General features: G+C 41.6%; 1 protein-coding gene across 1 annotated transcript; it reads left to right on the forward strand.

The window, feature by feature from the left end:
* Positions 1–4,368: 4,368 nt before the first annotated feature.
* On the forward strand, positions 4,369–13,567 carry LOC121597712. The gene is made up of 2 exons (XM_041923723.1): positions 4,369–7,461; positions 12,992–13,567. The coding sequence occupies exons 1-2, from the start codon at positions 5,272–5,274 to the stop codon at positions 13,067–13,069; spliced, it is 2,268 nt and encodes a 755-aa protein (XP_041779657.1). The 5' UTR covers positions 4,369–5,271; the 3' UTR covers positions 13,070–13,567.
* Positions 13,568–14,708: the final 1,141 nt, after the last annotated feature.

The following is a 14,708-nucleotide window of genomic DNA, read 5'->3' on the forward strand; positions in this document are numbered from 1 at the left end:
TCAATGTGATCGAGGAATGATAGCCTGCTATCGAAAGTTACACCAAGATCTTTTACCGAAAGTACACGATTTATTGCTATACCCTCGAAGTTATAAGCAGTCGTAACGGGCCAACGTGAACGACTGAAGGACATGACATGACATTTTTCGGGGCATAGAACTAGCTGGTTCGATGAGCACCATGATGCAAATCGGTTGAGGGTGTTTTGGAGCAATACGCAGTCACCAACAGACGATATAGATTTAAAAATCTTTAGGTCATCTGCATAACAAAGAAAACAATCGTGTGGAATGACTGAGTTAACATCATTAATAAATAAAACTAACAATAAAGGACTCAACACGCTACATTGAGGCACTCCCGATTTGGATAAAAAGGATTTGGAAAAAGGAAAACAGGAGTTTAGTTTAACACGAAAAGAGCGATTGCTGAGAAACGAATCAAGCCAACGAATGTGTGAGTCAATGAAAAACATTTTGGATAGCTTCGCAAGAAGGATAGGGTGAGAAATACGGTCAAAGGCTGCTTTAAAGTCAGTATAAATGATATCAACCTGAGAACCGCTGTCTAAACTAGAGGTGATAACGGAAGTCAAGGAAATAAGGTTTGCGTACCATATGTGAGAAACGGAAAATGTTGTCCTTACACATTGGTGTGATGTTGCTGGCCTATGGTAAGTTGGGAACAATATACAAAACATCCCAATAATTTAAAATACACTTTGTACGATGGTAAACAGTGATAGCAAAAGTTTATGATAATGTCCCGGTTTTTTTGAAGAATTTCCCGGGTTTTCCCGGTTTTTCTCGGAAAAATAAAATTCCCGGCTAATTCCCGGTTTTCCCGGTTGAGTGGCCACCCTGTAGTTCATTCTGATATCTGCGGGCCGATGGAGGTTAAGTCACTAGGTGGAAACCGTTATTTTATTGTCTTTATTGACGATACGAACAGCTAGAAGCGCCACTAGCAGATAGTGTCATGCTACTGCCACCTAGCATAGAAGAAACACGAAAGGCTATCCGTCGGCTGAAAAATAACAAGGCACCCGGAACCGACGGAATTGCAGCCGAACTGGTCAAGAATGGAGGTGCACGACTAGAAAACGAGATTCATCAAATTGTTACTGAGGTGTGGGATAGCGAATCGATGCCTTGTGACTGGAATCTCGGCATCATCTACCCCATATACAAGAAGGGAGGTAGGTTGGACTGCAACAACTACAGGGGTATTACGGTGTTGAATACCGCCTATAAAATATTCTCCCTGATCCTTCAGGATCGCCTTGTCCCGCACGTCGAAGAGATAGTCGGAAACTATCAAAGAGGATTCCGAAACGGAAAATCAACCACTAATTAGATCTTCACCATGCGGCAGATCTTGGAGAAGATGGCTGAATATAGAAACGACACATACCATCTCTTCATAGACTTTAAAGCCGCGTATGATAGCATAGCAAGAGTAAAACTGTACGACGCTATGAGCTCATTTGGAATCCCGGCCAAACTGATAAGGCTAGTTAGAATGACTATGACCAACGTCACATGCCAGGTGAGGGTGGATGGAAAACTCTCAGGACCTTTTGCTACCACCAAAGGTCTGCGCCAGGGAGACGGGCTTGCCTGTCTCCTATTCAACCTGGCACTAGAGAGGGCCATCCGCGACTCGAGGGTGGAGACTACGGGAACCATCTTCTACAAGTCAACCCAGATCCTGGCATACGCTGATGATATAGACATCATTGGTCTGCGGCTCTCCTATGTAGCAGAAGCCTACCAAGGGATCGAGCAGGCGGCAGAGGACCTCGGATTGCAGATAAACGAGGCAAAGACCAAACTGATGGTGGCAACATCAGCGGGCCTACCAATAAATAATCAGAATTTACGTAGGCGTGATGTACAGATAGGTGAACGCACGTTCGAAGTCGTCCCACAATTCACCTATCTTGGGTCAAAGGTCAGCAACGACAATAGCATGGAAGCTGAGTTGCGCGCAAGGCTGCCAACCGGTCATTCTACAGCCTGAAAAAGCAGTTCACCTCAAAGAACCTGTCGCGACGGACGAAGCTGGGACTATATAGTACCTATATAGTACCAGTACTCACATACGCCTCTGAGACATGGACACTGTCCAAATCTGACGAAACCCTCTTAGCCGCGTTCGAGAGGAAGATGCTCAGAAGGATAATTGGCCCCGTATGTGTGGAAGGACAATGGAGGAGCCGCTATAATGACGAGCTATACGAGATGTACGGCGACTTCACTGTCGTACAGCGTATCAAGCTCGCCAGGCTCCGGTGGGCTAGCCATCTTGTATGCATGGAAACGGACGACCCAGCCCATAAAGTCTTTTTAGGCCGTCCACAAGGACAGAGGAGGCGTGGTAGGCCCAAATTGAGGTGGCAAGATGGCGTGGAGGCGTCCGCCATTAAGGCCGGGATAACGGACTGGCAGACGAAGGCGCGAGACCGTGAGCGGTTTCGGACACTCCTGAGGCAGGCCAAGACCGCAAAGCGGTTGTAGCGCCGGATAACAAACAACAACAATTGACGATAAATCCCGCCGGATGTGGACATACTTTTTAAAAACTAAATCGGAATCTAAGGTTGCGTAAGTTTTCCAGGATTTCCACGCAATGGCGGAACGGCAATCCGGAAGAATGCTTAAGGTCCTCCGAACAGATAACGGTAAAGAGTACGTAAATGCTACATTCAAAAAACATCTGAGTAAGCACGGAATAGTTCATCAGAAATCCAATGCGTACACCCCGGAACAAAACGGTATGGCGGAACGAGCGAACAGATCGATCGTAGAACGTGCAAGGTGCATGCTTTACATGGCTAAGCTTGCAAAACATTTTTGGGCGGAAGCTGTGGCAATGGCTGTATATTTGCTGAATCGTTCCCCAACCAAAGGCAACGAAGTAACTCCGGACGATGCCTGGACAGGAAAGAAACCAACCCTTTCCCATGTAAGGATATTTGAAACACGTGCGATGGTCCTAGTACCAAAACTATATCGAATAAAATGGGATCCGAAGTCAGAAGAGTGCATTTTCACCGGAATTTACGAACATACCAAAGGGTATCGATTATTCAATTTGAGGTCCAGGAAAATTGTCATCAGCCGGGAAGTGAAATTCATCGATGAAGGTGTCGCTATTCCTTTCGAAGAAAACTCGAACGTAAAACAGATGATTCTTTTGGAACACGAAGAGACGATTTCTCTTGCACCGAGCTATAATTCGACTGAAACACCGCCGAGTGAAGAAGATAGCGATAACGATGAAGCCTTCAATGAATTTTTCCAATGAGGTTGGAGATATTAGCGAAAATTCAATGGAACATTGGTTGATTCTGATGATGCTGCTGATAATTCTGTGATCGACGTGACCCCCGTGGTCCCACAGCGACAAGATTCATATCCACCAAGGTCACCGGTGTTGAGGCGCAGCGGTCGGGAGCACAAATTGCCAGGCAAGTACAATGATTTCATAATTTCAACAAAAGGACTACCTAGCTCCTTTCCTTCTCTGCATGAATCCAACAGATGCCAAAGTAGTGGTTCATCGACAGCGATCCGGAGCCAGGAAGGAATAAACAATGCTGAGGAAACAGAGGAAAGCTGTTCACGAGCAGCTAGAGAATTTAGTGGTATTGCCATGACCGAATTCAACGCCAGGAGGGAAGTTACAGATGACGATCTTGTTAGCCATCAGGATGCTTTGTCGCGTAACGACTCCGAACGATGGAAGGTAGCGATGAAAGAAGAGTACCAGGCGCTGATGGAAAACAACATGTGGAGTTTATCAGCGCTGCCAGAAAGAAGAAGAGCAATTAAGTGCAAATGGGTGTTCAAGGCCAACTATGATGCTGCTGGAAACATCGACCGCTACAAGGCACGGTTAGTGATCAAAGGATTTTCTCAGCGAATGGGGGTGGACTACGACGAAACGTACTCGCTAGTGGTACGTCACAGTTCACTGAGATACATTTTTGCGCTGGCTGCTAGACACAATCTTATGGTAGATCAGATGGATGCCATCACCGCTTTTCTCCGGGAAGGTGATCTAGATCAGGATATATATATATATATATATATATATATATATATATATATATATATATATATATATATATATATATATATATATATATATATATATATATATATATATATATATATATATATATATATATATATATATGTATATGTATATATATATATATATATATATATATATATATATATATATATATATATATATGTGGGAATGGGTTCGACAACCCTGGTATAATTTGTCGATTGGGAACGAAATGAAATTTACTTCGAGTGTAAAAGTGTGAGGGGTAGCAGTAGCAATCGGGAAGTCGAAGCGAACAGTCAATAAACGAACTTCATTAACCTATACCCTTTCTACATGGGGGCTCGTCCGGGAAGGATTCAATAATTCGAGAAAAGACTGCGAAACCGCGATTGTGAAAAAGACGAAAACGATTGTGCGTAAAGACGACGCGCATCGTGGAATAAGTGTATGTGCGTATGACGACGTGCTTACACGGTAGAGGAAAACGCGCATGACGGCGTGTTTGTATGTGTGCATAAGAACATAAGACGACGTTCTTTGTACCGGTAGTTGGGAGTGCGTATGACGACGCGCATTCTAAAGACGATAACGCGCAAGACGAAGTGTTTGTGTATGTGCTCAAAACGTGCATGACGATGTGTTTGTATGTGTGCTAAAGTGCGTAGGACGACGTGCTTGGTACTGCTTGGTGCGTGTGACGACGCGCATTCTAAAGACGATAGCGCGTAAGAGGAAGCGTTTGTGAATATGTTCAAAACGCGCATGACGGCGTGTTTGTATGTGTGCTAAAGTGCGTAGGACGACGTGCTTGGTACCGGTTATGTATGACGACGTGCGTCTTAAGAAACGAGAACGCGTATGACGACGTGTTTGTCTGTATGCATGTGCAAAACGCGCATGATGGTGTTTGCGTGCGGGCATAAGAAAGGCGCTTAACTAAGACGCTTTGTGTCAATTATCTGATGACGTGTTTGTGCGATACGTGTATGAACGTCATTGTGTGAGATCAGAGGCGCTCTCGTGTATGTGTTTGTGCGTATGAGAGGAGTGCATTTGACGGCGCGCTCGTAGTAGCACAAAAGAACGCAGGTGGCGTGATTGTGAATAAAAAAAAGCGTTCCGAAAAGACGGCGCGCGTGTTGAGCAAATAAGTTCGGTGTGCGTGAAGTAAAGGTGAAGTAAGCGAAATGGCGGAAGAAAGAGTGTTGATTCTCATACAAGACTATACGCGCACGGGACTTATTCGGTTATGTGAGTTGAAAGGTGGTCCAAGGTCCAAGGAAGAGATGGCGATGCAATTGGTGGAACATGAACAGCAAACATCAAGCAGAGGATCGGCTGACATGGAGCAATTTCATGATGTTGATGCAGAATCAATTCAAGATGCGGGACAGGCATCAGGTGTAAATGAAATGGATTCGTCGGTAAGAACGTTAATGCATCCTTATTCATTTAGAGATGTAGAGGAAAGTATTCCTACGTACGGTTCCGATAAGACGATCGATTTCTGTGTGTGGATGGATGAATTTGAAGCGGTTGCGCGAATGGCAAAATGGTCCGATGACCAAAAATTCATCATGTGTCGCAAGAAAATGACCGGCAGTGCGCGGAATTTCTTACTTACGATTTGCAACATAACGTCATTTTCGGCATTGAAAAAAGCACTTTTGGTCGAGTTTGGGAAAAGAGCGCGTCCCTCCGATGTTCATCGCCAGCTAGCAACATGTCGACGTGCAAAGGACGAGACGGCGCTTGATTTTATCTATAGAATGCAAAGCATTGCTAAACAGATAGATTTGGACGAGGAGAGCATATGTGAGTACATCATAGATGGAATCACGGATGACGAAACGCAGAGAGCTGCTTTATATGAAGTGCGTACGATCAGTGCATTAAAAGTAAAAATTGAACTTCGAGAGCGTGCTATTCAGAAAGGAGCGACCCGAAAAACATTCAATGCTTCGCAGAATACCGTCGCCAAACAAAAGACGATGAGCACAAAAGTTCGTTGTTACAATTGTGGTGAAACCGGTCATCGTAGTTCTGAGTGTGTGCGTAAGAACAGCGGACCGAAATGTTTCAAGAGTGGTGAGTTTGGACATGTGTCGTCGAAATGCACAACAAAAGATGATCGAGCGACCAACCAACAAAACGTGTTACTGGTGAAAAAGCTTCCAAGTATTCCAGTAAGAATAGCGAGCGAAAAATACGATGCGGCTGTCGACACAGGTAGTGAAGTGACATTGTTACGATCAGACGTGCATAAGCTGATTCCAAAAAATCTGCAGAAGTGGAGCCCAACGACACAAAGGCTTTGCGGTCTGGGTGGCAAAGTAACAAACACTTCAGGAGAAGCTATTGTCTTTGCAACTGTCGGCGAAGCAGAATGTGAGGTAAGATTTGACATTGTTCCTGATGCGGCACTTGAGGTACCGATGTTATTAGGAATGAATTTCCTTAGAAGTGTTGATTTTGTGATTAACAATACGGGCGTAACGATACAGCGTAAAAAAGTGGATAAAAGCGAGACCAGTGGTACAGGCAATGGTGAAAACATGGAAGAGAATACATCGTGGATTTTTCAAATTTCATGTGAACGTGATGAGTTGGATGTTCCATGTGAGTGGCGACAAGAGGTAACGAATATAGTGAACAATTATGTACCCGTTGAAAAAGTGAATTCCAATTGTGAGCTAAATATTGTGGTGCAGGACAATAGTGTTGTTCGGATGAATCCGCGTAGGTTGGCTCCGTTGGAAAGAAAGGTTGTTCGGGAGCAGATCGAACAATGGTTGCGTGACGATATTATTCGGCCTTCAGAAAGTGCATACGCGAGTGCAGTGGTAGTGGTTCCGAAAAAAGACGGTTCTCATCGGGTGTGCATCGACTATCGTGAGATAAACAAGAGAATCGTTCGTGATCCCTATCCTATGCCGAATATAGAGGATCAAATTGATCAGCTTGCTGATGCTAGAGTGTACACCACTTTAGATTTGAAGAACTCATACTTCCACGTACCGGTAAAGGAAGAATGTAGAAAGTACACAGCCTTTGTAACACCAGAAGGGCAGTACGAGTTTATGCGTGCACCGTTTGGGCTTTGTACGAGTGGTAGTGCGTTCGGGAGATTTATCAGTTCAGTGTTCCGTAACTTGATAAATGAAGGAGTAATGTTGGTGTTCGTCGATGATGTCATCATCCCATCGCGAGACGAGGAGCAGGGGCTAGCAGCGATCAGGCGTGTGCTGGATGTAGCGCAAAGCGCGGGCCTGAAATTCAATTGGAAGAAATGCGTATTCCTGCAACGACGTGTCGAGTATCTGGGATACCAAATCTACGAAGGGCGAATCGAACCATCGTCGCAGAAAGTGGAAAAGGTAAGAAGTTTTCCCGTACCGACGAATGTGAAACAGCTTCAGCGTTTTTACGGTTTAGCCAATTACTTCCGGAAATTTATTCCTGATTTTGCGAATATGATGAGGCCATTATCGATGTTGTTAAAAAAGGAAGTTGAATTTATTTTCGAACGTAGTGCAATGGAATCATTTGAGAGAGTGAAGCGAATACTAACGGAATATCCAGTTTTGCACATTTTTAAATTAGGTCGTAAAACAGAAGTGCATACGGATGCAAGCAAAGACGCCTTGGCAGGGATTTTGATGCAGTATGATGAAGAAGGGAAGTGTCATCCATGTTATTTTTATAGCCGGTTGACAAACGCAGCGGAAAAGAATTATCATTCTTTTGAATTAGAAGGATTAGCAGTGGTTGAATCTCTCAAAAAGTTTAGATGCTACTTGTTAGGTCAAAAGTTTAGTGTCATTACGGATTGCGTGGCATTCAAGCAAGCACTAAACAAGAATGTAGTCAATGCAAGAGTTAGTAGATGGCTTGTCGTATTAGCCGAGTTTGATTTTGATATTGAACATCGACCCGCTGAGAGAATGCAACATGTAGATGCATTATCACGAGTAAGTGTGTTAAAGATATCGGTATTGATTTGTAAGAAGATGATTAAGGCTCAAAAAGAAGACGAAAAATGTTGTGAAATAGTACACACTATAGAGCATGGAGGAAACTGTGGTAATTTCGTATTTGCTAATGGATTACTTTATAAAGAAACAGGCGGACACAAAAGAATTTACGTACCACGTTCCATGGAAGTAGAAATACTTAGGCGAGCGCATGTACAAGGACATTTTGGAGTGAAGAAAACTATGGAGAGGTTAAAGGAAGAATATTACATTCCGAATGTTGAAGAAAAGATTAATGACTGTATTAACAATTGTGTTGAGTGCATTTTGAGTGAGAAGAAGCGAGGAAAGGCGGAAGGTCATTTGCAGCCAATTCCTAAGGGCGATGTACCGTTAGATACTTTTCATATGGATCATTTGGGACCCATGCCTTCGACTCGAAAATCTTATAATTATATTTTGACTATTATTGATGCATTCACCAAGTTTGTCTGGATGTTTCCGACAAAGACGACATCAGCGCAGGAAGTTTTGAAGAAATTGGAAGTAGTGGCTACTATGTTCGGAGATCCTAGGCGCATAATTTCTGACCGTGGAGCAGCGTTCACGTCAGGAGCTTTTCAAAAATATTGTGAAGATCGTGGAATAGAGACACATACGATAGCGACAGGGATTCCTAGAGGTAATGGTCAAGTCGAACGAATTCATCGTGTGATCATACCGGTACTGACGAAACTTTCTATTAAGAATCCAGAAGAATGGCACAAATATGTCACTAACGTTCAGAAAGTATTGAATAATAGTTGGCAAAGAGCGATACAAACAACACCGTTTGAATTACTATAAGGAGTGAAAATGAGGACTAAAGAAAGTGTAGGATTAACTACTCTATTGGCAGAGGAGCTGCGAAATAATTTTCAAGAGACTCGTAATGAATGGCGAAAATGTGCAAGGGATGGAATTCAGAAGATACAGGAAGAAAACAGGAAGTATTACAATCTTCGCAGAAGACCAGCACGAATCTATCAAGTGGGTGATATTGTAGCTCTGCCGGTAACACAATTTGTCACAGGAAAGAAGGTTAAGCAAAGGTTTTATGGTCCTTATGAAATAACTAAGAAAATGCCATATGGGCGATATGAGATGAGAAAATTAGATGATAGTGATGAAGGTCCTAGAGTGACCACTAGTGCTGCGGATGCGTTGAAGCCATGGGAACATTCGGGACGAATGTAGGTCAGGAAAGGCCGTGTGGGAATGGGTTCGACAACCCTGGTATAATTTGTCGATTGGGAACGAAATGAAATTTACTTCGAGTGTAAAAGTGTGAGGGGTAGCAGTAGCAATCGGGAAATCGAAGCGAACAGTCAATAAACGAACTTCATGAACCTATACCCTTTCTACATATATATATATATATATATATATATATATATATATATATATATATATATATATATATATATATATATATATATATATATATATATAGGTAAGGATACAATCACAGCTATTGTTTGGTAGCGTTTCATTGTAGATTCATACGCAAAGTAAAACACTGCACTTCAGTAGCAAACAATTGTAGGCCATCATTCTGGAAACATTAAGGGAACTGGGGGTAGTTTCGACACATTAAGGTTTTCTCCTGATTGCAATACTTTAGCCAATGTAAACTTACTAGTAGACATTGAAAAAGCTTTTTGATTCATTATATACCATCTTACGAGAAACTACGGTTCCTGGATTGATTTTATTGGCAGTAGTGCAAACAACCAGCGTATTGTATGGTTAGGAACAGAATGAATTTATTTCAGATAGAAACTTATAATCACAGTGAAGCATAGGCTACTATGATTAAAGTTATTCGTTATACAAAATATCGGCATACTATAAACTCATAACACTCCTCCTTAAGCCGATTATTTTGTTATACCCATTAATGTCCGGTTACGTTCTAATTTAATGCGTTGTAGTGGTTTCGTTAATCTGCAACCTGATCATCGGTATTCAAATAATCGAGCTGCACAATTTTTCGATCCAACGCATCTCATATAAAATGATGGCTAATATCAATATGTTTGGTTGTTGGTGTGTATCCACCATTTTTAGCAATACATATTGTGCTTTGATTATCACAAAACAACTTGATTGGGTCATGCTTACCAAACTGCGTTACAGGGGTTTCGAGGATTATATAGACATGTTCAGCGAGTTGTAGATTCGTTCAGGCATATAATAGACTCTTTCAGCGAGATATAGAATTGTTCGGAAGTAGGCGTTGACATGTTCAGCGATTCTGTAGAGCTGTCAGTTGTTTTGTTTACACACTGTGCCGCAGGGTTCAATTTTTCATTCTTAAAAGTCCTAAAAGAAGCTAATAATCATTCCCCAAGCTGTTCAATACAGGAATTAGTTAAAACAAACATATTTTTACAAAATCGTTTGTTTACCTTCTGATGAGAATGATCCAAACTGCAGTCCAAGGGGTACGAAAGTGACAGCTCTACAGTATAACCGAACATGTCTACACCTACATCCGAACAATTCTATATCTCGCTGAAAGAGTCTATTATATGCCTGAACAAATCTATATCTCGCTGAAAGAGTCTATTATATGCCTGAACAAATCTACATCTCGCTGAACATGTCTATATAATCCTCGAAAACCCTGTATTAGCTACTTTTAGGACTTTTAAGAAAGAAAAATTGAACCCTGCGGCACAGTGTGTAAACAAAAAATATGACAGCTCTACAGAATCGCTGAACATGTCAACGCCTACTTCCGAACAATTCTATATCTCGCTGAAAGAGTCTATTATATGCCTGAACGAATCTACAACTCGCTGAACATGTCTATATAATCCTCGAAAACCCTGTAAGATTCCCTGCCACCAGGACACTTCTTGTACAGCTGCAGATAATGCCATATACTCTGCCTCACATGTGGATAACGCCACAGTTGCTTGTCGTTTGCAACTCATAGAAACCGCGCCTCCTTGGATTTTGAATATAAATCCACTTATTGATTTACGATCATCTGTGTCAGCGGCCCAATCAGCATCTGAATAGCCGACGATCTTATTATCACCAGATGAGAAATACTTCAACTTCATAGAAGATGTCCCTCTGAGATACCGCATCAAATGTTTGACGGCCTGCCAGTGACTTGATCCGGGGTTGGTGTTGTACCGACTCAGCTGGTTGACAGCAAACAGGATGTCAGGTCTGGTAAATTGAGCAAGATACATTAGGCATCCTACGGCTTCTTGATACGGTATATTTGCCATTTGTTCCAGCTCTTCTTCCGTTTGAGGCGACATTTTCGACGTAAGTTTGATGGAAGTGTTCATCGGAGTGGACGTGGCTTTCGAATCTTGCATGTTGAACCTGGCTAAGACTGTTTCAATATAGCCTTCCTGATCCAGCGCTATTCCATCTTCCGAATACGTAATGCGGATCCCTAGGCAACTTTTTGCTGGTCCGAGATCTTTCATTTTGAACGTATTGCTCAACTACACCTTCAATTGATTTTTCATGTCCACGTTATTTAAAAAAAACTATAATCCATCCACATAGATTGCAACAAATAAAATGTTGCCATTGTCAATCTTGAAGTAGACACACGTGTCGTATTTCGATTGCTTCAAGCCTAGCTTCTTGAGCGCTGTGTCTAATTTGACATTCCACATCCGGCTTGATTGTTTTAGCCCGTATAGAGGTTTTTTTAGGCGACACACCATTGTTCGCTTATTATGCTAAGCATGGGGGTTGCTCCATATATATATATATATATATATATATATATATATATATATATATATATATATATATATATATATATATCCATATCTTCTTCTTCTTCTTTGGCTCAACAATCGATGTCGGTCAAGGCCTGCCTGTACCCACTTGTGGGCTTGGCTTTCAGTGACTAATTGATCCCCCCCCATAGTAGGATAGTCAGCAGCTCCAAGCTGCTTAATACATAAATTAGTTGAAAAAAGCATATTTTTTCGAAAATCGTTTGTTTATCTTCTGATGAGAATGATCCAACTTGCAGTCCAAGGGGTACGAAAGTGACAGCTCTACAGTATAACCGAACATGTCTACACCTACTTCCGAACAATTCTATATCTCCCTGAAAGAGTCTATTATATGCCTGAACGAATCTACAACTCGCTGAACATGTCTATATAATCCTCGAAACCCCTGTAACGCAGTTTGGTAAGCATGACCCAATCAAGTTGTTTTGTGATAATCAAAGCACAATATGTATTGCTAAAAATGGTGGATACACACCAACAACCAAACATATTGATATTAGACATCATTTTATATGAGATGCGTTGGATCGAAAAATTGTGCAGCTCGATTATTTGAATACCGATGATCAGGTTGCAGATTAACGAAACCACTACAACGCATTAAATTAGAACGTAACCGGACATTAATGGGTATAACAAAATAATCGGCTTAAGGAGGAGTGTTATGAGTTTATAGTATGCCGATATTTTGTATAACCAATAACTTTAATCATAGTAGCCTATGCTTCACTGTGATTATAAGTTTCTATCTGAAATAAATTCATTCTGTTCCTAACCATACAATACGCTGGTTGTTTGCACTACTGCCAATAAAATCAATCCAGGAACCGTAGTTTCTCGTAAGATGGTATATAATGAATCAAAAAGCCTTTTCAATGTCTACTAGTAAGTTTACATTGGCTAAAGTATTGCAATCAGGAGAAAACCTTAATGTGTCGAAACTACCCCCAGTTCCCTTAATGTTTCCAGAATGATGGCCTACAATTGTTTGCTACTGAAGTGCAGTGTTTTACTTTGCGTATGAATCTACAATGAAACGCTACCAAACAATAGCTGTGATTGTATCCTTACCGCATTGCATACATACTATACTATTGTTTGTCTACCCACAGGATCTTATTGTCAACAAGGTCGTAGTTCCGACTAGGCATGGGCAAGACGATTCTTTTCACCGAACGCGAACGAACTAGTTCGCTCACCAAAAAGAACCGAACGCGAACGACGATTCTTTCGTTCTTTGTTTCATGAGGTTTTTATTCACAAAGAGCGCTCATTATCTTTTTCATTTACCCACCATAGGCGCATACTGTAGCCAAAGAAGTACTCATTCTGCGGTTGAAACCAATCATTTAAAAACATTAAACACTCGGCTGTCTGGTCAACACAATCCATCGCAAAACCGACCAAAAACTAGCATGTAAAAAACTAATACGAGCAAAAATCTCTCCTGCATATATTTTACCCCATGCCTTATACACACTTAAGGATTCTATTAAAAAAAACTACTTAAATATGGATCAACATGATGAGCGCAATCAATTCAGTTCAGTTCATTCGCGAACAATGACTAATCCGTTTGAACGGGCTCGATCTATTGAATTGTATAGGTATAATTTCCATACCAACAGAACACAGATCGAACACAAATGAGCCAGTTCGAACGCGTTCGATGAATTAAGTTGTGTAGGTACGATTTATACCCAACAGAACACAGATCGAACTCCAATTCGAACGCGTTCGATGAATTCAGTTGTGTAGGTACGATTTACATACCAACAGAACACAGATCGAACACTAACAGATCAGATCGAACGCGTTCGATGAATTCAGTTGTGTAGGTACGATTTACACACCAACAGAACACAGATCGAACACCAGTTCGAACGCGTTCGATGAATTCAGTCGTATAGATACGATTTCCACACCAACAGCACACGTATCGAACACTGCTGGACAAATTCGACGGCGTTCGAGGAATTGAGTTGTATGGGTACGATTTCAACACCAACAGGGTACATTTTGATCTCTGACGACCCGTTCGCACAGTGCGAGAAAGAGCGAGAAAGCAATATGATTTTGCACGTTTTATTACCATATTTATGTGTGCCGTCGAACACTGAACGGAACGTTCGAACGCGTTCGGTGTAGTCAGTTTCTTCCAAAAGTTCTGGTCGTTCTTTTTGTTAAGAACCTCGTTCGTTCGTGCACTTTACCGAACTGTTCGAACGGTGCAATTCTCGTTCATTTTACACATGCCTAGTTCCGACACACCATGCATTTGCTGCTCGAAATTTCATACACTTTTACTGCCGTAGTAGTGCCAGCAGCAAAAAATATAGTCGGAGCATTGTGTAAAGTACATTTAGCACGATAGCAAAGGATGGAAAAAAAGCTTTCCGTTTTCATACGGAATCGATTCAGGAGTGCTTTTATGACAGTCAGCTCAATTCATTTGCAGTTGGATTTTTTTCCCCCAAAAGTAGGCCCTCATTCAGAACCATTTAACATGCATTACCTTTCTTTTGGCGGTATAATACACACAATTAAAATAGCACCACCATGTTTTTTTTGTTGTTGCAATATTTGTGGAAATACTATATGAATAAAGTTGCTTTTAATTCATATTGTTCCATGGTACAGTCGTCAAATCGCACGATTTAACAACATGCCCGTCATGGGTTCAAGCCCCGAATGGACCGTGCCCCCATACGTAGCATGCTGACCTGATGACCCCCTCGTAACTATACAATATGTTTGTCTAAAATCCGGCATAAAGCAATCCATTATCATAAGTGTTATAACAGTTTCTAGATCTATTTGTGGGTTGAA

This window comes from Anopheles merus, chromosome 3R (assembly GCF_017562075.2).
Source record: "Anopheles merus strain MAF chromosome 3R, AmerM5.1, whole genome shotgun sequence".
Lineage (NCBI taxonomy): Eukaryota > Metazoa > Arthropoda > Insecta > Diptera > Culicidae > Anopheles > Anopheles merus.